Below are 23,611 nucleotides of genomic sequence, written 5' to 3'. Positions count from 1 at the left end.
TTGAATGGTTTTGGAATTCTTTAAGCAAATATGATTCAAATCAACATTCAGTATGAACCAAAACAATTGAAACACGTCTGCAGATACTACCCCAGTTGCATAAAATAATGTTAATGTTCTTGCAGCATTAAACCATTTGGGTTAGACAATTATAGTAGCAACATACTCATACTTTGAGTAAAATGGTAAGCTAATGAGATAGACGTTAATTTGAATTTCGAAGACATTTTAAATATAAGTTTCTTTTACAGAGACAAAAATTACAATTTGAAGCCTTCTGGTGGTCTAAAAACAGCTTAATTCTGTAGTAGCTTGGTAATAAGTACTAATCCAGCTTATGCAGTGATTGTAGTATGTCATGTTTGTGAAAGATTGCTCAACTGCTTTCTCTGGGTTTTATGTTAATTTAAAAATATTAAACATAAAACCTTATAACATCTTCATGCTGAGATAAACTGTTCAATTTAACTTGTGCTCAAGCAGCAGCTGTCAGGAATTATCTTGTTCCTAGTGGTTTTTGCTGTCACCTTGTGCCCTTTGCTGCCAGAGACACACTGTAGGGTGATAAAGCACACCTTGTTAGGATTTATTGAGTAAATAATAGCAGAGGCATGGTGAACACTGGAAGCTTAGGGGTTAGCTGATGGTTGAGAGATGCCATTAATGGTATAATTATCAACTTTTAAAATCTGGTGATCGGGAAGAAGTAAAAATTGCCTGAAGATAGGTAATTCCTGAAATCCTTTCAGTGGGAATGCGCAATGCTTCTTTTGGGATATTGAGCTAAAGATTTGAGAAATTACTCATTTACCAGTTTTACTTAGAAATGAATAAACAAAGAGGAAATAATTTTTAGCAATAATAGAGATAAACAAGGGCTGATTCAAGTTTGTCATAAAATATAATTAATTATCTTTTAATGATTAAATCATAAGTAGTATTGCTATAGGCAGTCAAGCTCAAATGGTGAATTTTATGACCATCATTTTCATTTTTCTTCTAAATATATTGCATTCTATTTTGGTAGTTGTTTTGAAGTTTCATCTTTCAGTTTAGATTTTTTAATTATGAATCAGCTGGTGGATGAGCTGAGACCAGAGCGTCTAGTCAGAGTGGAATAAAAGTATGGCCTTAGATAAACAGTTACTTCAGATGGTCCACCCTCAAGAACATCTTCATGTAGGAAATTAACCATTGAATGATGACCAAAAATACATACATGATGCATTTTTTGTTTATGGAATGTAGAATTTCTTTCCTTCCATTTACCACCATTTCATTCCTGTTCTCACAAATCTATACATGTATTGATTTGTACCTTGCCAAAATTTTACCATAAGACTTTTTTTCTTGTGCTGTCTTTTCTATCCTTATTTTTTAAAGTTTTTTTAATTGTGAAAATACCGTACAGAGGGGCTACAATTATATGAGCAAGGTAATGAGTACATTTCTTATCAAGCATTGTTGCCTACTCCTTTGTTTCCCCTTATCATCCCTGCCTTCCCGTCCCCCACTCATCCCAAAGTTGTAAAGTTCTTTTTTCAGCATAACGTCTTGTACTTCTGATTGTTGCAATGGGTCCACCTGTATCCCTATTTAAACAATTTGTTTTTTCCCTTCCCCTCCACAAATTATACCAACATCAAATACAATGAATGCAGGGGTTATACCACGGGGGAGGGACATACAAAGCAACAAAGAAATCATCTTATAAATACGTTAGAAACAATAGCAAGAAAAAAAATCTTTTTTTTTGTTGTTGGTCGCTTTTCCTGAACTCTTCAGCTCAAGATGAACACTCTACCACTTGAGCCACAGTGCCACTTCTGGTTTTCTGGGTTAATTGGAGATAAGGGTCTCATGGATTTTCCTGCATGGGCTGGCTTTGAACTGTGATCCTCAGATCTCAGCCCTCTGAGTAGCTAGGATTACAGCTAGGATTACAGATCTGAGCCAACAGCACCTAGCAAGGACAATGACTTTGTACACTTAATTCACTCACATTAATTAATCGTTAATGTATTTGTACATTTTTATTATTTGTATAAACATATACATATGAATATGTGAGTTGTAGTTTTTCTTACTGAACCCCTTAAGAATTAGCTGCAGACATCAAGATACTTCAAATAAATAATTTGACTTAACTCCTAAAAGAATCATGTATATTTTCCCATAACTATAATAAAAATAGTATACTTAGTGAAAGTTAAGATTGATAACAATTTACAATCTTATATTTGACTCATGTTCTAATTTTCTCTGACAATATTCTTTCTCTTCTTTCTTTACCAATCAAATATCCATTCAAGGAATGAATACTATTTTGGAGCCTCTTTATTTTCCATTAATCTAGGTATTTTTTTCTTTTATGTTACTGGCATTTTTGGAGCTCCAGCTCAGTGAATTTACATAATATTTATATGATCATTTCCTTACCACCAAATTAGATCAGGCATATTTAATAGATATATTGCATCAATGATTTATGTCTTTCTTAATGTATCATTTTGGGGAATATATAATTTCACTTTGTCCTATTATAGTGCATAGTAAATTTTATCAGTTCATTAAGTGGGTATCTACTAGATTTCTCCAACATAAAAGGTACTATTTTTCTTTATAGTTAGTAACTGTCATATAGGGGCTGAGTTTAATGTATTTTTCTGTCTTGTATGTGAAAATCATTGAGCTTACTCAGGACTTAATGATTTAAAAATACTGAGTCCTTGCTGATAATAGTGTATGTTGCGGGGTGGGGGTGGGGGTGGGGGGGGGAGGGAATAAAAAGAGAGGGAAAGACAACTCAGTAATTAGATGCAGATATCCATCTATTCCCTTCTAAGGAGACTATTGATTGGTTGAAAGAAATATATTGTCATTTTCTTTGCTAAGGATGGGATTTATAGGTAACCAAATACCTTAATTTTCCATAAAATTTCAATAGCAGTTTTAGAAAGGCTTATATTTGATAGAATATGGACTATCTTTAGACACAACAGTATATTATTTGACCATAGTTTTCCTTTTGTTTTAGTGGGATATGGACAAATATTAAAAAAAAATACACTTTCTTTGTAAGATATTTCTCTTATGAAGAGTAAAACTGTAAAAATGTGGTTTAAAAGGGATTGCTGGCCTTTGGTCTTGTGTGCTTCTTATAGCTCAGGAGAAGGCACCATTAGCAATCCAGTAATGGAAAAGAAAAGGTTTTTAAATATACAAATATTATAGGCTACTTTTAAAAAAGGATGAAAAATCATGCCAAGAGAGGAAACCACACTGATAAGTCTATTGCATAAATCAAAAGGGTTTATGTCATAACATGAACATGTGCCATTCCTGCTCATATATTGAATTTCAGTAGTTGGTTGCATAAAGGAGTAAAGTGTGATGAAACTGGCAAGCAAAGTATTCCCCAGTCAGCCTTATCTTTGTTCCATTTGTCCTTCAGATAGAGCTTTTCTTGGCTTTTTCAATAAAATCTATCCAGCTTTTTTTTCTTTTTTCTTTTTTTTTCCTCCCCATTTTTGCATCTCTCAGTAACTGAGCTATGAAGACCAATGAGATTCAGGGCTTTTATAGTTCTTAGCAGCTGGTCTTTAAGAGATCAAAACTTAGAATGCTGTAACATGGTATTAAGGCTCAACTATTGATGTGTCCCTATTGGGAATATGTTCTTGGGGTGGGCAGAAGAAAGACTAGAGAATAGCAAACAATGACCCTTCAAGCATGTTTAGGAAAGTAAACCTTAATTTCTTTGTTTCCTAGGATTCTGTTTGCAAGCTCAGTGCTTAACCTGACTGAATTGACTGCCCTTCGGCCTGACCTTGGGAAATTAAAAAAGATCCTGTACTTCCATGAAAATCAATTAGTATATCCTGTAAAGAAATGTCAAGAGAGGGATTTTCAGTATGGCTACAACCAAATTCTTTCATGGTAGGTAGATTGCATCGTGTTTAGCTCTTTGTCATCTTTTTCTTTAAAGATACTTAATGTTTTTCAATTTAGAGACCTACTGTACTTTATAAATACTTTAACATAGCTAGCTGTAGATACTTAAACATTCCTTCCCTGGTAATAAGTACTTGTGCTTCTGTAGTATACACAATATCATAGCATGAATACATGAATGTAACAATCTAATTATATAATGAATTATCTAACTATTGTGTACAGCATTCAACATAGAATCAAAAGGTTGACAAATACCTTTGATCCTTGCTTTTCTGATTTACTATTTAAGGCTCTTCACTTTTAACAACAGTAGTCAACTCATACTCACCAGGAACTTTTACTGTGTTCAGCCAAAGTTAAAAAAGAAATTTACCAGGCTGGGAAGGTGGCTCAGTGGTAGAGGCCTTGCTTTTCATGCATGGGCCCTGGGTTCCATTCCTCCGCACCACATAAGCAGAAAAAGCCAGAAGTGATGCTGTGGCTCAAGTGGTAGGTGCTAGCCTTGAGCTGAAAAGCTGAGGGACAGCTCCCAGGCCCAGATTTCAGGCCCCACGACCGGCAAAAAAAAAAAAAAAAAAAGAAAAAGAAATTTACAATGCTGGATCCTGGTAGCTTGTGCTTGTAATCTTAGGTACTGAGGAGGCTGAGATCTAAGGTTTATGGTTTGAAGCCATCCCGGGCAGGCAAGTCCATGAGACTCTGATCTTCAGGTAACTATCAAAAAACCAAAAGTGGTTCTGTGGTTGAAGTGGTAGAGAGCTAGCCTTGAGCAAAAAAGCTCAGGAACAGTGTTCAGGCCCTGAGTTCAAGCTCCAAGACTGGCATGTGCACACACGGGTGCTTGAGCACATACACAACACACACACACACACACACACACACACACACACACACACACACACACACACACACACACACACACACACACACACACACACACACACACACAGAAATAAAAATGAAAGCAAAACAAAATCTTGTCCTTTACTCCTTTTATTCTTGCGTTTGTTTGCAAGATAGGAAAGAATGGAAAATGAAGCTTTCTGTGTACCATCCACAAGGTGTTTATCCTGATGATTAGTTAATGAAGGAAGTTAATAACTGCCCTGGTAAAATTGAACCAGTCTGGCAGTGATTGGGTACATTTAACTCACCTTTATTAACAATTATTACCTATTAGAATTGATGATGTGTTTAAACAGATCCTCAGCTATTGCAAGTGTGCTTGATATTTTGGTTGGCATAGAAAAATAGCTACATGGTAATAATTCTGTGTTTTGAGCATTTTGTAAATGTTTCCCTGCAATCATTTTTACAAGCTGCTTCAATTGTGAAGTAGCAGTGCTATCAAAATAGTGTGGAACCGTTTCACGTCAAATGTCTCATAAAATAATCGTCTTAAAATTTCATAATAAAATTAAAATACTTTATTTTATGCTGAAACAGAGAAACAAAATATGTTTTAAAATGAAAAGAATCATTTTGTGCTTTATCAAGGAAAACATTTGTAATATTCTTATGATTTCTTGAATTAGCTTCATTCTTTTCTTCAGATAGTGTGTGTTTTATCACCCCTGAGAAATCACTAGGAAAAAAAAATTAAGCCTATTTTTCCTTTTATGGGTAGCTTTAAAGTTGATGGAAGTTACAACCACTCATATCAGGCAGGAAATGTACCAAAAAGACTATTTCTGTAAACTATCTTACATCTTTAACTTAAAAGCCTAAATTTTTTGAAATGTAAGTAGGTGGAATGCATGCTCTTTGAGGGCAGATATTATAATTAAGATTTTCTTACTGCTCCTTACTTTCTTTCATTAAAAAAAAATGTTTTACTCATAGAAAATTTGCACTCCAAAAGCTTGCACGTGAGTGTTGAGCATTTCTCTTCTCAAGAGTGTAAACTGATAGACAAGCTAGGAGAGAAAGAAATGGGCTTCATCATCTTTGGCTTCTTAATGGGAAAAAATGGTTTACAGTTGTCTAGAGGAAAAATAAGAGTGTCAGAAAGCAATACTGCTCCAGTTCCCCTTGAGAAGTATGACTCCTGCTTCCTCAAATGTTTCTTTAGGTTTTATTTATGTATTTATTTATTTATTTTGCTGACTTCTGATTTTGTTGGCATTGTCAAGATTTCTTCCTGGCTATGTGGCAGTTAAGGACTTTAAGGCTAACTGACATAGGAACTCACCTTAATCAGAGGTTTCAGTAACCCTCTGACTTACGAACACATGTCATAACTATATATTCTGGCCTGAGGGTCGCTATTACAATATGTGGTAAATGATGAAAACAGACTAGCTGTAAAACATCTTTCAACTTTTGGTATATTATTATATTGGTTTCCTGATTACTTACCGTTGTGTCAGCACTTCTGTGACATTCCTTTGTATTATCTGTGTTATAATCACATCTATTCTCCAAATTTATACCAAGGAGCAACAAAAAAGACAAAAAATAAAACCAAATTTGTATATAGCAAATTTGTATGTTTTTTTTTCATTTTACTAGGTATTAATTATGACAGATATTCCTGTCTCAGTAAGTATGATATAAACGAAATAGAGGATAAGCTACAATCTATCCTCTCTAAGCTCTACTTATTTTTGTGTATTTTACATTCTTGTTTTCAGTGTTACTTATGTGTCATTTTTAGTGTAAAATAAGATTGTTTTGTCTATTTAATCTTAAATACCTTCTTTTGGAAGTGTTTGTATATATTTATTGCAATCCAGTAACCCTGAATAGTTGATTAAATGAAATAAGATTTTTTTTTTGAAATTAACTGATTAATTTACTATACCAATATTGTCTCATAAAGTCATGATACTATGCATTTAGGTTTCATATACCTCTTCCATGGCTATCATTGTATTTGTTGGTGTCTAAGAAAATGTTATAGGCAACCTATTTTGACACACTTATGATATAAAAATTTGCTCTCATATTTTCATATGCGAGTACATTGTATGTTAGTTTTACTTTTACAGTATTAAGGGGAAGAATACAGTCTGTTTGATAGATAAATGATAACATCATCCTTCCTGTGTAGGTCAAGAATTTTATAAAAAGTAACACAATTTCTTAAAGGGATAAAGGAAAGGCTAAAGTAGAAAAGACCAACCAAATAGTACTGAAGATATCAAGGTCTAGTATGAAAACATCTTTGAATTAGTTTTGATGGTGGTAGGAACACACCAAACAGCTGTATATATAAAGATACTGTACAGAGTGGTTACAGTTACATTTTCTGTCAAGCATTGTTACTTCCTCTTTTGTGTTTCACCTACAATCCCTTCCCTCCCCATCTCCCCAACTTCTCCCCTACCTCCACAACTTGTAAAGTTCGTTTTCAACATTGTGTCTTGTACATCTCATTGTTACAATAAGTCAACTGTATCCTTGTTTCAGCATTTTGTTATTTCCCTTCCCCTCCCCAAATTAGAATAATGTATATAGAAGAGACAGGGCACCAGAATCAAATACAGTGAAAACAGGATTTATACCACAGGGTGTGGGGGTGGGGGAGGGGAGAGCATACAAAAGAAAGAAAGAAACAAACAAAATCACATAGTACATTAAAAACAACAATGACAAAGGCAAAATCTCTTGTGTCCCTATCTTGGGGTTCATTTCACTTAACATCATCTTATATGGTCATTTGTACATAGTTTTGACCTTTTCTGTTTGTCTGGTAAGATTATCCTACATGTATACTAGTTATGGCAAATAAAGGAAGTCATGGGACTTATGTTTCTTTGGGTCTGGTTTACTTCACTTAATATAATTTTTTCTAAGTCTTTCCATTTCCTAACAATTTTTTCTTAGTAGTATAGTGTACACCGTTGGAGAAACTCAGTGAGAGAAACTGGGCTACAAAGGTATTGCTGTCCTTAGTATTGTTGATAATATAGAAAGATCTTGGCATCCTGAGGAAATATGCTTTGTTTTGAAGTCTTACATAATTTCCACTAAATTGTTTAATTTTTCTGTTACCTTTCCCAGTGTACCATCAACCTCAACTTCCCATGATAGGATACTGACAGCTAACTTATCCATTAACATTGGATTGATAGATACTGATAGGAACTATAGTATTTATTACAAACTTAAGATGCAGTGTTAACTCTGATTTACACACAGGCCTTAGGCTTGTAAAGTAACTTGAAATGAATCTGATCTCATCATTTGTACTTCTTGTTTCCATTTACAGCCTAGTGGCTGATTTGGTGGTATTCAACTCAGTTTTTAATATGGAGTCATTTCTCACTTCTATTGGAAAATTTATGAAGCTGATTCCAGATCATAGACCCAAGGATCTGGAAAACATCATCAGACCCAAGTGCCAAGTTATTTACTTTCCCATCAGGTTTCCTGATGTGAGCAGGTTAGTGTGTTCAACTCTGTTTTTAATATTGTGGCGTAAATTATTTCTCTAATGTATAGAAATTGATATTCTTGCAAATTTTAACTTTTCATCATAAGCATGGTTAGAGAATAGAGTTTGATCTCTCTATACTGTGATTTTCAGATTTTTAAGTTATCATATGTCCAACCTCAATGGGTAGTTCAGATACTGAGTTCTTCAGCCCTTTGGTTTTTAACACTTACTGATTTTTTCTTATTTGTAGTTTTGTTAGACAAATCATTGTCCAGCACATTTCTCTCTTTTTACCTTTAGCTTAGGCCTGTTGTTTCAAAATGCATAATAACTCTTCTAAATCAATTAATCTTATTTCATGGATAATTTTAAATTTCTTATGCTGCATTCTTTTTCTTTTTCCCTTTTTGTTAATATACTAATATAATATAAATTATTTCAATAAAGAGGTAAAACTTCCAAATTGAGTTGCAAATGCATTGAATTGCCATTTGTTTTTCTTAGTACTAAGGACATTTTTATTACCTTTGATACCAGGCCCACCTTGAATTACCAATGGATGATGTGACTCAAAGAGAACATTCTGGAATTCTTTTTCACTTTGATTAAAGCTAGGAAAACTATTGTTACTACCAGTAAGAATATTTCTTTCTACTCACAAGAAGTGGGACTCACACTATCTGGGCATGCTAGTATGAGTATAAATGGGTCCTTAAATGGAATTTAGGGACAGCCTGTTTCTTCCCTGTCTCTTAAATGAAGACTGTGATTTAATGTCCATGCATGCCATGCAAAAGGTTAGCATTAATTTCTATGTTCTACACTTAATTCACCCAGATTTTGCTGTAGGGGTAGAGTCTTTATGTTTACCAAATATTGATTTATTGGAGTGTCTCACTAGCTAATATTTCACTAAAAATTCTGCTCCACTTGGAGCAGACCACTTGGCCCAATTCTTATTTATGGATTACAGAAAACAGAGGCTCAGAGAAATAGAGACAGGCTTGCAGTGCTTGTCATTGTCACAGACTGGATTAAGTTTGGCTATCTGACTTATGATTTAAGTTTCCGTTTATTGATAAAACTTTCTATCAATATAGGTCATTTATCAATAACCTTAAATGATTTACTTTAATTTTGAAAACTATGAACTAAGATAATGAAACCAAGATCACAATCATTTTTAAATACATGTGTGTATATAAGTATGTATATATTTCAGATGTGTGTGTGTGTCTGTGTGTCTGTGTCTGTATTTGTGTGTCTCTGTGTGTATAGTTATGTCTTACTGTCTGTGGAAGATTACTTCCATGACCCTTTCCCTAAGGATACCAAAACTTACAAATGCTCAAGTGTCTTATTTAAAATGGTGTACATTTGTATATAAGCTATATACATTCTCATATATTTTAAATCATATCATTGTATCAAATACAATATTAGTGACATATAAAAAGTTGTTATAGTTAAGGAATGATGACCAAAAAAGTTTGATATATAATTAGTATAGATAAATCTTTTTCCTCATAAATATTTTTAATGTGTAGTTTGTGGAATTTATGAATAGGGAACCTATGAATACAAAAGGATGACTATATGTAATGTCTATGTCTATGTCTATGTATATATATAGTATTATATATGTATGATCATAATATATAGTATTCTTATGTGTGATGAGAAAATTTGAACTTTTGAAAACTCTACTTTTTTTCTTTTTTAAGTGCTGGTCTTGGGTCTTGAACTCAGGTCTTGGATGTAGTCTCTGAGCTTTTTTGTTTAAGGCTAGTGCTTTGACACACTTTAGACACAACTCCATTTCTGACTTTTTGGAGGTTAATCTGAGATAAGACTCTCACAGACTTTCCTGGCTGGGCTAGTTTTGAACTATGAGCCTCATTTTTCAGATTCCAGAGTAGCTAGGATTATAGGTTTGAGCCAGTAGAGTCTGGCTTTGCTTGTTTTCATATCTATCAGAAGTGAAAATGCAGTTGTGTATTTGATTTTTTTTAATATGAGCTTTGCTTTTTAAAGTAGGTTTTTCATGTAATACTTAGGCATATGTATATCCTTAAGTGAATGAGACTTACAGCTCATCTTAATTATTGCCACTGTAGAATCAAATAAATGATATGTTTTAGAATTCATTTGCATCAGATATGCTCCTACAACATCATGTTTAATACACCTGTGGCAATTCAGCAGCTTATTAATTTAGAACATATTATCATAAACGAGTCTAGCTAAATAGAAGAAGGTTAAGAAATATTGTGGCCCAGATAACATTCATAAGCAAGGTCTTAGCCCAGAGTGTTTTTTGAATTATTTTCAAATGTTAATTTGCTTTGTACAACTCGAACTCATATAGTGTAAGTGATTATTTGCATGAATGACAACCATTCTGATGCCTGCAGTTTAAAAAGCATATTATTTTGTTGAAATGTTGAAAAATACTTAGCAATTCCAAAGGCAAAATAACCAAGGTGATTAAAAACAACAAAAACTTTGGATTTGTTCTATCTTTCTTCTTACATCACTTGGTCATGGCAAAATGGATTTAAATAAAAATGAAGTAGAGGGTATATTGTTAATTAATTATACTATAATCAAAAAAGAGAAAAATGCTTTATTTCCTGCAAAATTAGCAAACTAATAGATCTCTCACCTAAACAATGAATAATATGGGACTTGTAAAACCTATTACTACCTTTTGTTTTTCTTTCCCCTTCCCTGTCTAATTACTAAAGACCAGAAAAATAGTGACAAATGAGATTATTCTCTTGAAGTAGTTCCTTATAGGTATTAAGCATTTGGGGATGAGAAGGCTCTTAAGCTGTGACCAAATATACAAAGATTTGATTCTTGACCTACAGTTACTGAGATCTGTGCCGGTGGACCTGAGCCTAAATTGTTTAATAGTTATGGTTACATTCACCTTTTTTCCTCAGAGAGGTGATAGGATAATAGGAATGTTTCAGAACAGAAGAAAAGTGATGATATAGAGCCAAAAGAAAAAAAGAAAAAAAGAAAAAATACCTGTAATAACAATAGTTGTGCATTATGGAAGATGAATGGGCACTGCTGAAGCAGTGGAGATGGTGCTTTAGACAGAAGCAAGGTTTCATCAGTAGTAGCAATGTGAAGATGAAGCGTAAACACCCAGAAGCATAACTGAGTGGAATAGTGGTGTCGACACATAAATGTTCCTTTTTGAGCCATCCCTGGTGGCTCATGCCTGTAATCGTAGCTACTCAGGAGGCTGAGATCTGACGATCATAGTTCAAATCCAGTCCTGGCAGTAAAATCCAAAAACTGGAACTGAAACAGTGGCTTTAAGTGGTAGAGCACTAGTCTTAATCAAAAAGAGCTCAGGGACAGCGACCCAGCCCTGAGTTCAAGTCCCATGAGTAACACCAAAAATAAAAGTTCTCTTCTGATTACAAACAGTTGAAAATATGCACAGAATGCTTACTATTGGAGGTTTCCAGAAGAAAATAAAAGAAATGTAAAGCCTGGTGACAGTGATTCATACCTATAATTCTAGCTACTCAGGCAGCTAAGATTAAAAAGTTTTGAGGTTTGAAGCTAGTCTAGACAAACAAATCTACAAGATTCCTATAGTAAAATGACAAGTGAGAGCTGTAGGACTGTAGTTGAAGCCCCAGTCTGAGTTAAAAAAAAAAATTGTGTGTGGGTAATACCTACTTAGACAGCAAGCACAAAGGGCCTATGTGAAGATAAGAGCATATAGTGAGAGCATTCCAGTAAGTACAATTGAATGCTTTTCTCTAGTTCTTTTTAGTTTGATGAGTACAAGTAGAATGTAAGTGAAAAAATGAGTTTAATTAGATCAAAGGGGTTCCCATTAAATGTGATGCAAATTATGTAAAAGATTGGAGATCAAGTGCAATATGGTGAATATAATAATGAAATGTAGACATTAAGCTGGAAATAAAGGTGAAATAGGACAATAAAGAAAGAAATTGGCTCAATCTATAGATAATTATTACTAGTGAGATCAAAGAAGTGCTTGAGTCAAAATGATAAAGAAAATAAACAGAACTCATATTCATCTAATCTTTTGGCAAAATTGTTCTCTGTCTCTTTCTCTTCTGTTTTTTTCTCTTTTTAGTGCCCATCCTGGGCCTTTAACTCAGGGTCTAGACACTGTCTCTGAGATTTTGGGCTCTAGGTAGTGCTCTACAACTTTAGTTACGGCTTCATTTTCAGATTTTTTGGTAGCAAATTAGAGATAAGGGTCTTATAGGACTTTCCTGCCTGGGCTAGATTCAAACAATAATACTCAGATCTCAATCACCTGAGTAGCTAGGATTACAGGTGTGACCCATTAGTGCCTGTTGATATTTTTCTTAAGAACAATACTTACCACTTCCAGTTTTATTCCTAGTGTTCTCTTAAAGCCTTTGGATGGAATTTGTTTGGGTGAAGGGCCTCAGTGACTTCCATGCTTCTAAATTCGTTGTCAGCTTTCAGTACTCAGCTTTCTTAACATGTCTTGACAGCCTTTGAAATACCAGGACACATTTTTAAATTGGCTTTTAAGACACACAATTCCCAAATTTTTGCATAGGTTGCTGCTTCGTTCCTGATCGGTTCCTCCTTCTCGTACTCATTTCTCAATGTTGAATACCTTGTCACTTGTCACTTAGGAGTTGACTGAGGAAGTGCCCAAGACTGAAAGAAAATCTGAAAAGAAAAGAATTGTCAGTGGGTCAATAGTGAGATATGTATTCTGTAAATCAAAGAGAAAAGAGTTTTAAGATGATCAGAAGTAAATTTGGAACATTTGGATCAGAAATAAGCTTATGAGTATTAAAAATTATCCTGGAATTCACCAAGTAAATGTTCAGTAGTACCCTGCCCTGAAAATTTACAGAAAATCTTATGCCTTTTCCTTTCTTTTGGTAGACAGAATAATTTAGCATTTAACTATGAATGAGATTCTCAGTATGCTTTTCTGTGTTTCTGTGTTTCTAAGATGATCAGAGAAGGCAAGTGATACAGGAACCTAGAACTTATATCTCAAAAGCCCCATCCATTCTTAGCCTATCATTCTTTGTTAATGTAATTTGAGACGTCTTGATTATCTGACTTTTTTAGCTGACAGCAGATTAACAGCCACAAATTGGGGGTGTGATAAAGGCAGGCTCACTGACAGCAGTAAAAAAGTGACAGCTGACTGACAGCTTGACAAGGGAGGAGAGAGATAAACTATTTAAAAAAATACATTGGAAATGAAACAACAACAACAACAACAACCATAGCAGCCTGGAGTCATTCTATGGTAGGGCAGGCAATTCTGTACATCAAATAACCCTTGCATACATTTCTCCATGGTTGTATAGCTTGTACATTAGAAGGATGACTGTGATTTATTAATAGAGATTAAAGAGTTACTAGTTAATTTCCATTTTAAGAATGTAAGGAAAGATAATCCCCTTTAGGAAGAAAGTATAAATGACAGCAAATGGAGAGTAAATGTTATACCTTTCTCTTAAAATGTGCATGAACCATTTTCACTTAAAGAAGGACAGACATCTTGAAGCCTTTCTCATGCAGTTGTGATATCTTTAAGCTTTGGGGGACATCTGAATGAGATACCATTTTTAGATCTCCCTGAGTAAGCTGTGTCATTGACCATCTTTTCCTTTTCTGCTGGGTTGCAGAGTGGTTCTTTTAGTACTAAAGGCTTCCAGGTCTGATGGATGATTGGTGGGCAACAAAGCACATTTTGCATTATTAATACCAGAAAACAAATATCTTCTTGGACTCAGAGAGATGAGAGTTACCACTTGAATATATTGAAAAAACTATATTCTTTAGTAAAGTATATAAATGAGATAATTTTACTCTGCCTTTCTTGAAGGCAAATTTCACATGTAAATTCTTGGTACTGGTGAGCGTGTGATATAAAGATAAAAGAAACAAATTCTGTAGCCTGAACTAGATGCTACTAAAGGTCAATATGTTCTTACTGTAGATCATGTAGCTGTCCTTAAAGAAAGGCCTAGGAGAAATAGGGACTTTGAAATATCCAAATCTTTTGTATCATTCTGTCTTAAGAAATAAGAATATCTGAGGAATTTTCAGATTGCATTTTGATTATGTCATTTTTATGTTGAGCTAGTTATAAAAGCTAACCCTTATTTTTTCTTAACTTTATACTCTGTGTTGTACTAACCATATTTCATGTGTTTGGGCATTTTATCTTTTTTACAACTCTAATAATCTTTGAGATATTTTTCATAATTTGAAAAAATTGAGAATTATGTAAATTTTCCCCATTGTCATATACATATAAAAGTAAAATTAGGGCTGGGAAGATGGCTCAGTGGTAGAGCTCTTGCCTTGCATGCATGAGGCCCTGGGTTCGATTCCTCAGCACCACATAAGCAGGAAAAAAAAATCTGGAAGTGGCTCTGTGGCTCAAGTGGTAGAGTGCTAGCCTTGAGCTGAAGAGCTGAAGGGCAGCACCTAGGCCCAGAGTTCAGGCCCCACGACTGGCCCCCCCCCCCCCCCAAAAGTAGAACTATAGTTCAACTGTTTTTTTTTTACCTTATATTTTAATCTGAGCTCTTAAGAGTCTTGCTATGTTGTCTCTTCTGTAAAGAGAATAGTCTCTTCCTAGCATTTGACTTTGTCCAGTGAAGAAGAAATATTTTTATTTAAAGAGAATAAACAGAATATTGACTGGAAATGACTGTTATAGTAATGTTATGAAAGGATGAAAGGAAGGAATCAAGATTTCAGAAAACAAAAGTAATCTTTTTTCTTGTTTATTTGTGTGTGTGTGTGTGTGTGTGTGTGTGTGTGTGTGTGTGTGTGTGTGTGTGTGTCTCTGAACTGGTACTTGAATCTTTTTTCGTGTGTGTGTGTGTGTGTGTGTGTGTGTGTGTGTGTGTGTGTGTGTGTGTGTGTGTGTGTGTGTGTGTGTGTCTCTGAACTGGTACTTGAATCCAGGGCCTGCATTCTGTCCCTAGGCTTTTTTCTTTTCTTTTTTGTTCAAGGTTAGTGGCTCTACTACTTGAGCCAAAGCTCCACTTCCTGCTTTTCATTTATTCATTTTTTTTGTGCTTAATTGAAGATAGGAGTCTCACAGATTGTCCTGCCTGAGCTGATTTCAAACTGCAGTCATCTGACTTCAGCCTCTTGGGTAGCTAGAGTTGCAAGAGTAAGCCACCAGTGCTTGGCTTAGAATGTAATCTTTTAAAAAGCAAGAAGACATCAATCATCTTGTTTGAGATGAGACACACACACAAAATTCTAGTAAAATTGAAACTGGGCTTAAAGAAGGAAAATAACATACTTCAAAATAACAGCAAAAGGCTAAGACTGTAACTTCACATATGTAAGGAAACTATTTTGTTTCTAGTTGTCATTTATCCAAACTGCCTTGCTGTACAACTTACCTTATACCATGAAGCATTTTAGAACCTACCCTGTCATGTTAGATATTAGGGATGGAATAGATAATATCTTTTAATCTTAGACTGTTCTCATTTCTCTCTCTCTCTCTCTGTAGGACTCTGTATTGAGAGATTTTCATAAAACTAGTCTCTCCTTGCTACCAACAAATTGAATCATGTAAGAATATATTGTATAACTAGAGCAAATCACAAAATGGAATCCTTTGTCCTTTAAAATGATCAGTGTCTTAGCAAGTTCTATCCAGGTACCGTCACAAGGCATATCAAAGAGGCAATCATTTTTTTCAAGGCATATTCAGAAATGAAATAGTGTCTTACCTCTTTTTCAGAAGGCAGAAAGACAAAATATGCTTGTTGTAAAGATTAGTATTCAAAATACATATTTGTCACCATTTCATCCAGTTTAAAATTTGCCATAGGGTTATACTCAATTAATTAAAAATATAGTATATACATGTATACGTTTCTTATGGAGACTATAAAATATCATCTACATGCTTTTTTGTTTTGGTTTGGTTTGGGGGGGGGCTGGTTCAAAACTGAGGGCTTGGGTGCTATCTTTGAGCTTTTTTGTTCAAGGTTAGTGCTCTACAACTTGAGTCACAGCTCCACTTCTGGCTTTTTTGTAGTCAATTAGAGATAAGAATCTAACAAACTTCCCTACCTGGGCTGGCTTTAAAAAACCACAGTCCTCTGATCTCAACCCTCTAAGTAGCTAGAATCACAATTGTGAGCCACCAGTGCCTGACAACATGTTTGATATTTAATTAGAGGATGAAAGGAAGCTTATATCTTTAGGATTGTAAGTTTGGACTTTGTTCAAATTTAGGAATGTGCATTTTGGATTTAGTAATATGTTTTATCTGAATTTTAGTTACCACAAAGAATATCCAGTGTCTTCCATATTGAGATCATTAAGACAAATTCCCTGTATTTCTGTGATTATTTTGCTATCTCTTTGTATTTCTTACTATATTGGATTGTCAGCATTGCCCCTGAATAAACAAAATGAGTTTTTACCTTTGAAGATAACCTCAATTCATAGTTGATTTTAAGTCTCCAGAATGAAGATTTTAAAAAACAGCTCAACTCTAACTGCCTACCTTTATTTGACTGAAAAGGAGAGAGGAAGAAGATGTTGGTAACTTGAGGGTCATCTCAGGGACTTTTCTGCATGTTTTTCTCTCTTCTGTGTCTCAGTAGTTAAAACAGGGATGCCAAAGAGAGGTTTATGGACTTTGCCTAACTAACTTAGAAATAAAATTGGAAAAAATTTAAAAACAGTGTGAAAACTTTAAATGAAAACTCCCAGGCTGTGCAAACAAAGAGAAGGAGCCTAAGGGCTTTTTGAAGAATTCTTATTAAAGAAAACACTATTTTACATTGCAAAGCAGATGTGTCAGAACACAACAGCAGATCTGTAATTTGAGAATTTGTGGATTGATAGGACAGAAGGCAGCCTCCATGTCTCCCCACCCGAAAACTTCTTTACTGCCATCAAGATTTCTGCTTTTGAGAGGTGGGATTGCTAAAAAACACCTTAATCTTCTTACCACATGTGGTCATATTTATTAGATGTTTTAAGAAATTATTAGTGTTAGACATACTAGTAAAACTAGTGTTAGACATACTAGTAAAACTACTGCTTATGCTCTGAAATAATGTCATAGTTAGTTCTGTCTTCTTGAATATTAATCTAGGTCTAAAGTAGAAAACTTCTGTTTTTACTAATTTAACATACCCATGTTTACTAACAAGTATTTGACTCTTTAATGTGTTTCCTTTGAACTTTACTGTAAACAAATTATAAGATCACTGTATGTAAATTTATTTTAATGAATAATTCTAGTATTTACCAACATTCACTATAAATAAGTCTCCTTTATAACAGATACAAACTTTCATGCTGCACTAGATTCTAACCATCATCCACTTTACTATTCTTGTTGAGAGAAAAGAAAGTTTAGTACACGCGCATGCACACACACACAAACAGACCTATACACCTAAAGTTACATAGAACAAACTCTGGTTGTTCAAAGTGTTGTGGGTTTTTTAGGTCCAGGACTGAGATTTGAATTCAGTACTTGCTGTTTTTGCTCATTGGCTAGCACTCTACCAATGGAGCCACGCCTCTAACACAAAGTGCTTTTTTAAAATGAATTCGTTACACTTCTGTTTTTTTTTTCAACATCAATATAATCCTATCAAAGAGAAATACTCTGAATTTCTCAGCAACAAAAATCCAATTTAAGGATAATTTAACCCTGTTTTCATAGTTTACTCCTCTTATTTATAACAAAGAGTTGATACCCACTTTTACCTAGGTTCTTGTAGTCCTGTCCTGAGGAATCTTAGAAGACACAAAAGCACAAATGAGGGAGAATTTACAAAGTTAGGAACATCAGGACCAAGGGAGTACAAAATGGAGACAAGTGTCATTTGAGAAGCTTGAATCACACTTGGGGGGATTCAGTAAAAGGTTTTCTTCGGATCTTTCTCCTCATCTGGCTCAGAGGCTGTTACTGAACTTCTCATAGCAAAATGACTTCTCATCTGTGAAGAACCATCAAAGCAAGAACAAATTATATGTTATACTTGATTCATTAAATGAAGGCTAGGTATAATACATATTAGAAGATGTCAAGTTATGTTGTCTTAATATTTTCAAGATTAAACTGGTTATTTTTACGAAAGTTACTAATTCTAACAGTCTTAATACTAAAAAAATGTTAGCCAGTGCTATGGTATATAGGGATTCTATATGAGCTTCTGCCATTTGGTTATCACTGTTCAGCCTAGGGTCACTGGGAAAGTTAAAATGGAAATTGCAATGACACCTACTTTTGAGGTTTATTATAGGGAACAAGATAATTATTGTGTAATGTTCTGACTCAACACAGTGCCTGCAACCTTGTAACTTTGCAGTAAACATTAATAGCTTTATTAGTACTATACCATCTCCATTTTGGTTATCTATTTAGACTCTTTTTGTCAAGCTTACCCATTCAATAAGATTTGAATTTCAAAATTGAGAGGGAAGAATATTCTGAAAGCTGGTAATTCTGTAGAATATTTGAGAATCTAAAGTTTGCCTCTAATTCAACTAAATAAACAAATGAAAGGACTACTTTATATCTTATCGTTCATTTCAGCAACCAGAATAAGTGGTATGTCATATAACAAGGAAAGTCAAATATATTCTGTTTACATCTTCCTGGCAGATATAAACACATTCTCTCCTGGTGATTAATGATGAGTGGATTGATCAGTGAAGAATTAGTTTAGTTGTTCAATGTTTTATTTTAAAATGCTCAGGGATATTCTACTAAGTTTTATACACAGTCGGGCTCTAGTATGTACTTATGCTACTTCTCAATATTAGAGAAAGTGAGGTGAGTTGGCATGCATAAGAGGGCACGTCATAAAGAGGGAGAGGAGATACACAGGTTGTGGCTCAGAATGGTTATTGGATCTAGAAGAAATTTTATTATCTTTGACTTGGTTGCATGAAGATGAATTAAGGCTGAAGAATTTGGACTTTAGCCTATAGTCATTTGGAAGCCTCTTATAAAATGGAAAAAAATGGTATTAATAGAATGCTGATGGGAAAGAACAAGAAAAGCTACTAGGTAATTGAAAACCTATACAAGGAAAGTGGCATTCAGATGAAAGGAGGAAATTCACATAAATATACAGATTGCAGACTTTGCAAGTTGATGTGATGATTTACTGGATGAAAGTGTATAAGGGATTACTTGAGGTATTAATATTGGTAGCTGGACAATAGCCAAGATATTGAACTTGAGAAACAAATTTGCTGGTGATTTCAGATATCTAAAGTATGAAAATATAAAAATATATCCTATATAACATAGTATATATTTTATATACTTATAAATACACACATGTAAATATACACACATGCTACATGCATGTATACACATGATACATATAAATGTGTGATATATGATATTACATGTGATATCATATATCACACAAATATGTGATAAATATACATATAAATATGTATCATGTATATTACAATATATGTGTATATATACTCATATTCATATACACATACTCACATAATATGAGTGTCTCATATATATATGTATGTATATGTATATATATAAATTAGAGAGAGTCTGAGATATTAGAGTATTTAGAAGACGCTGACTACAGAAAAGTGTCCATTCTTGTCTGGGCATCATCATTTACAACTTAGTGTTATTTGTTATATTGACCTCTTGGCCCTTTTCTTTCTTTATGAGCAGGAGTATACTGGACTTTGTCCCCTAAGAGTTCAAGAAATCTCTTTTAGCCATCTTTTTGGATAGGGATTTGTGAGACCAAGTACTGTTTGGATGAAATCTGAAGAAACTGACTGCTTTATGTCAGAACTGTGCTCCAGTATCATGTCTTCACTAAGCAGTTGTCTGGTTTTAAGAAAGTTACTTAACCTTTCTTGTCTCCTTTTCCCTTCATCTGTAAAGTAAGGGAAGTAATATCAGTTTCAATCATCTGTAAAGTAAGGGAAGTAATATCAGTTTCATTGGCTTGTTATAAGAAATTAGTAAGGTACTTGAGAAAATAGTGAGTCATATAACAGTAGCTGTGGTCAGATACCAATGGCTTGACCCATAGTCCTGGCTATTCAGGATGCTGAGATTTGAGAAAGTAAGCCCAATCAGAAAAGTCTATGAAAAAATTATATTAAGTGAAGTAAGCCAAGCCCAAAGAAACATAGGTCCCAGGGTTTCCCTTATTTGTAATATCTAGTATAGGTCAGAGACAAGCAGAAAAAGTCAGATAAGGTGATGTTAGGGAAATGAACCCTAAGATATGTATTTAAATGTTTTTTTTTTTCATGCGATTGTTTCTAACACATTTATAAGATTATTTCTTTGTTGCTTTGTATGTCCCTCCCCCACAGTATAACTCCTGCTTTCACTGTATTTGATATCGGTATAATTTGTGGAGGGGAAGGGGAAAAACAAGTCGTTTAAATAAGGATACAGGTGGACCCGTTGCAACAATGAGAAGTACAAGTTATGTTGAAAAAAACGAACTTTACAACTTGGGGAGGGGGGAAGGATTGGGTGGAGGGGGGGCGGAGGGAGGCTGGGAAGGGATGGGAAGGGGAAACAAAGGAGGAGGCTACAATGCTTGATAAGAAATGTACTGATTATCTTGCCCATGTAATTGTAACCCCTCTGTACAGTATTTTCACAATAAAAAATAAATAAAAATTAAAAACAAGAAAAGTCTATGAGACTTATCTCTAAAATTATCAGGAAAAAGCAGGGGTGGAGGTTTGAGTCCAGTGGTATAGAGTACAAGCCAAGGGAGCAAGCTGAACCAGCATAATGCTCTGAGTTTAAGCTTCAGAATCTGCCCCCCCCCAAAAGAAAATATATACATATATAGATTAATAAAAATATAGTATTAACACATATTTATAAAATATAAATGCATAAAGTATATGTATACAAAATATATATATAATTTAATTTTCTGTAAATATATAACTGTAACCCACATTGAAATTATATATAGTTGATTAGTTTTATGACCATTAGCTTATGTTTGCTTATGTCAACTTCTAGGTTTATTTTTGCTTTCAACTCATTTTTTTTCTAATCTGATTTATCCTTGTGATAAGTTTTAGTCCTAAATTGACATAGACATGCTACTAAGAAGCTGGGTGTGGTATCACATGCCTATAATCCCAGCTACTCTAAAGGTGGAGGTTAGAGGTTCATAGTCCAAGGCAGGCCAGGAAGAAGGCACCAAATTAAAAGATGAAGGTATTGGCAGCATAGTTCAAGTGGTATAGTATTTGCCTAAGAAGAGTTAAAAAAAATAGATAAATATAACATGGCAGAGACTGTTAAATCTGAGTGATATTCCATGTGTACTTCGATTGTGTTCATTGTGGGTCTTCAATTTTGGTCTTCTATGTGGAGAATCAACCTGCTTCTGTGAATGTGTGGATATGCTTTCCTTTTGCTTAGTTGTTTGTTTTTAATTATAGTTGCTTATATATTGCCTCAAAATTTACTTTTATTATTATGTTCCTATGAAACTACCTCTCAAATAATTGTCACTTTATTTTGGAAAATTTTGATTTTTTGTATTAATGATAAAAATTCAGTTAATAAATTTTTAACTAAATTCTTCTCCCCTCTCCCAGTACTTGAAATTAATTTTTCTTGTCTTGCTCGGCTGTTTTTTCTGTTTTTTTTTTTTTCAGTGCTTTACTACTTGAGTCATACCTCCACTTCTAGTTTCCCTCTCTCTCTCCCTCCCCCACTCTCCTTCCCTCTCTCTTCTTTCCTCTCCCTCTCCCCCCCTTTTCTCTTTCTCTCTTTCTTTCTTTTTCTGGTTAATTGGATATAATCTTTCAGATTTATCTTCCCAAACTGGCTTGAAACCATGATCCTCTTGATCTCAGTCTCCTAAGTAGCAAGGATTACAGGTGTGAGACAATAATGCCTGGTAGGTAGTCTTGTTCCTTAAGTACCAATGAAGTAGAAAGTCTCATTTCCCTCTTGGCCACACACTAAAATTAATGTATTACCATTAATTCTGACATTTACGTCATAATGTCAACAGGGGACATTATGACATAAAATAGCATTTGGCAACTTTTTTTCCTATATAATTTATTTTTATATAGCTATGAAAATACCTTCCTTGTTTGAAATTTAGTAACTACTACAGTACTTCCTATACTTATAAACTAACTCTGACTTTATAAACATGGTGTAATTTAGATAACTGATACCTCTCTTTTGGATATTTAACGCTTTCAAACCCAGTGCAGATTTGTTAAGAATCTATTGACAAATAGTGAGCAGTCTTAATAATTCTGTGAAGGGAGTTATTCAAAGCCACATTCATTTTTTTGTTACTATAATTCATTTTATAATACCAAATTCTTAAATGTTTATTATACTTACTTCCCTCTAATTGAAGAAGGTTCTTCTGTCTTAGGATATAAGAATGGATTTGAAAAGCCATAAACGAGATAATGGGAAAAGAAACATCTATAGTTAGGTGATAATTTTTTTAGAAAGAAAAGACAGAGGGGGTGAATGAATTAGATACAATTCTAGTGGTTTTGAAAATTATTTCATTACAGCCTAAAACAGGAAATTCAGAGAAAAATGTCAGCCACATTTCCATTATTAACCAAATCATTTTCAGAGTAAGTTCCTAGGTTTTGTTTTTGTTTTTGTTTGCCTAATATAGTAAAATCTTTTCAGAACTCAAAAGATTCCTAAGATACAGAAAGTTTTGGAAATCTCATTATCCACTTTTTCTATTTCACACCTAGGAAAGTTACAACAAAACTATTTTTTACCTGAGGTCATTAGAGTTCTATAGCAGCAGAATCAGTATTTAGAAGTCATTTGAAAACTTGATGAAATCAGTAAAAATGTGAAGCCAGGATATCATTGTAGTAGTAATTAATAGGATAAGATTAACCATCATTGACCAAATAGATCAATCAATCAGAAATAGATGGTGTTAAGAAATTTCTTAGATGCCTAGATATTTCAGCTGCATCAAAACTTGTTTTTCTTTCACTGAAAACATCTAATATTCTAGTCTGTAATGTATTTTAAAGTGAAAAGGCACATGACACCACCTATATTTGATTACAATATATTTTGTTGTAGTAAAAACTACAATACTACATAAAATTTAATCTGTGACTGATTTTGTTGTAGTAAAAACTACAATACTAACATAAAATTTAAACTGTGACTGAGGAATAGGAGTTTCTAGCATTTGAAACATAGATCCTTAATGTAAA

General features: G+C 33.9%; 1 protein-coding gene across 7 annotated transcripts in view; it reads left to right on the top strand.

Annotated features, from left to right (window-relative positions):
* Positions 1 to 23,611, top strand: part of Gtdc1 (glycosyltransferase like domain containing 1) — a 355,236-nt gene that overhangs the window by 158,202 nt on the left and 173,423 nt on the right. For all 7 annotated transcript variants that reach the window (XM_042683442.1, XM_042683443.1, XM_042683440.1 and 4 more), the window contains 2 exons: positions 3,772 to 3,939; positions 8,171 to 8,344. In XM_042683442.1, coding sequence (XP_042539376.1) covers positions 3,772 to 3,939; positions 8,171 to 8,344 — 342 coding nt within the window. The remainder of the gene's footprint in view (positions 1 to 3,771; positions 3,940 to 8,170; positions 8,345 to 23,611) is intronic.

This window comes from Dipodomys spectabilis, unplaced genomic scaffold (assembly GCF_019054845.1).
Source record: "Dipodomys spectabilis isolate Male_0828 unplaced genomic scaffold, ASM1905484v1 ptg000081l, whole genome shotgun sequence".
NCBI lineage: Eukaryota > Metazoa > Chordata > Mammalia > Rodentia > Heteromyidae > Dipodomys > Dipodomys spectabilis.
The sequence above is the reverse complement of the archived record's forward strand: the minus strand, read 5'-3'. Positions and strand labels throughout refer to the sequence as shown.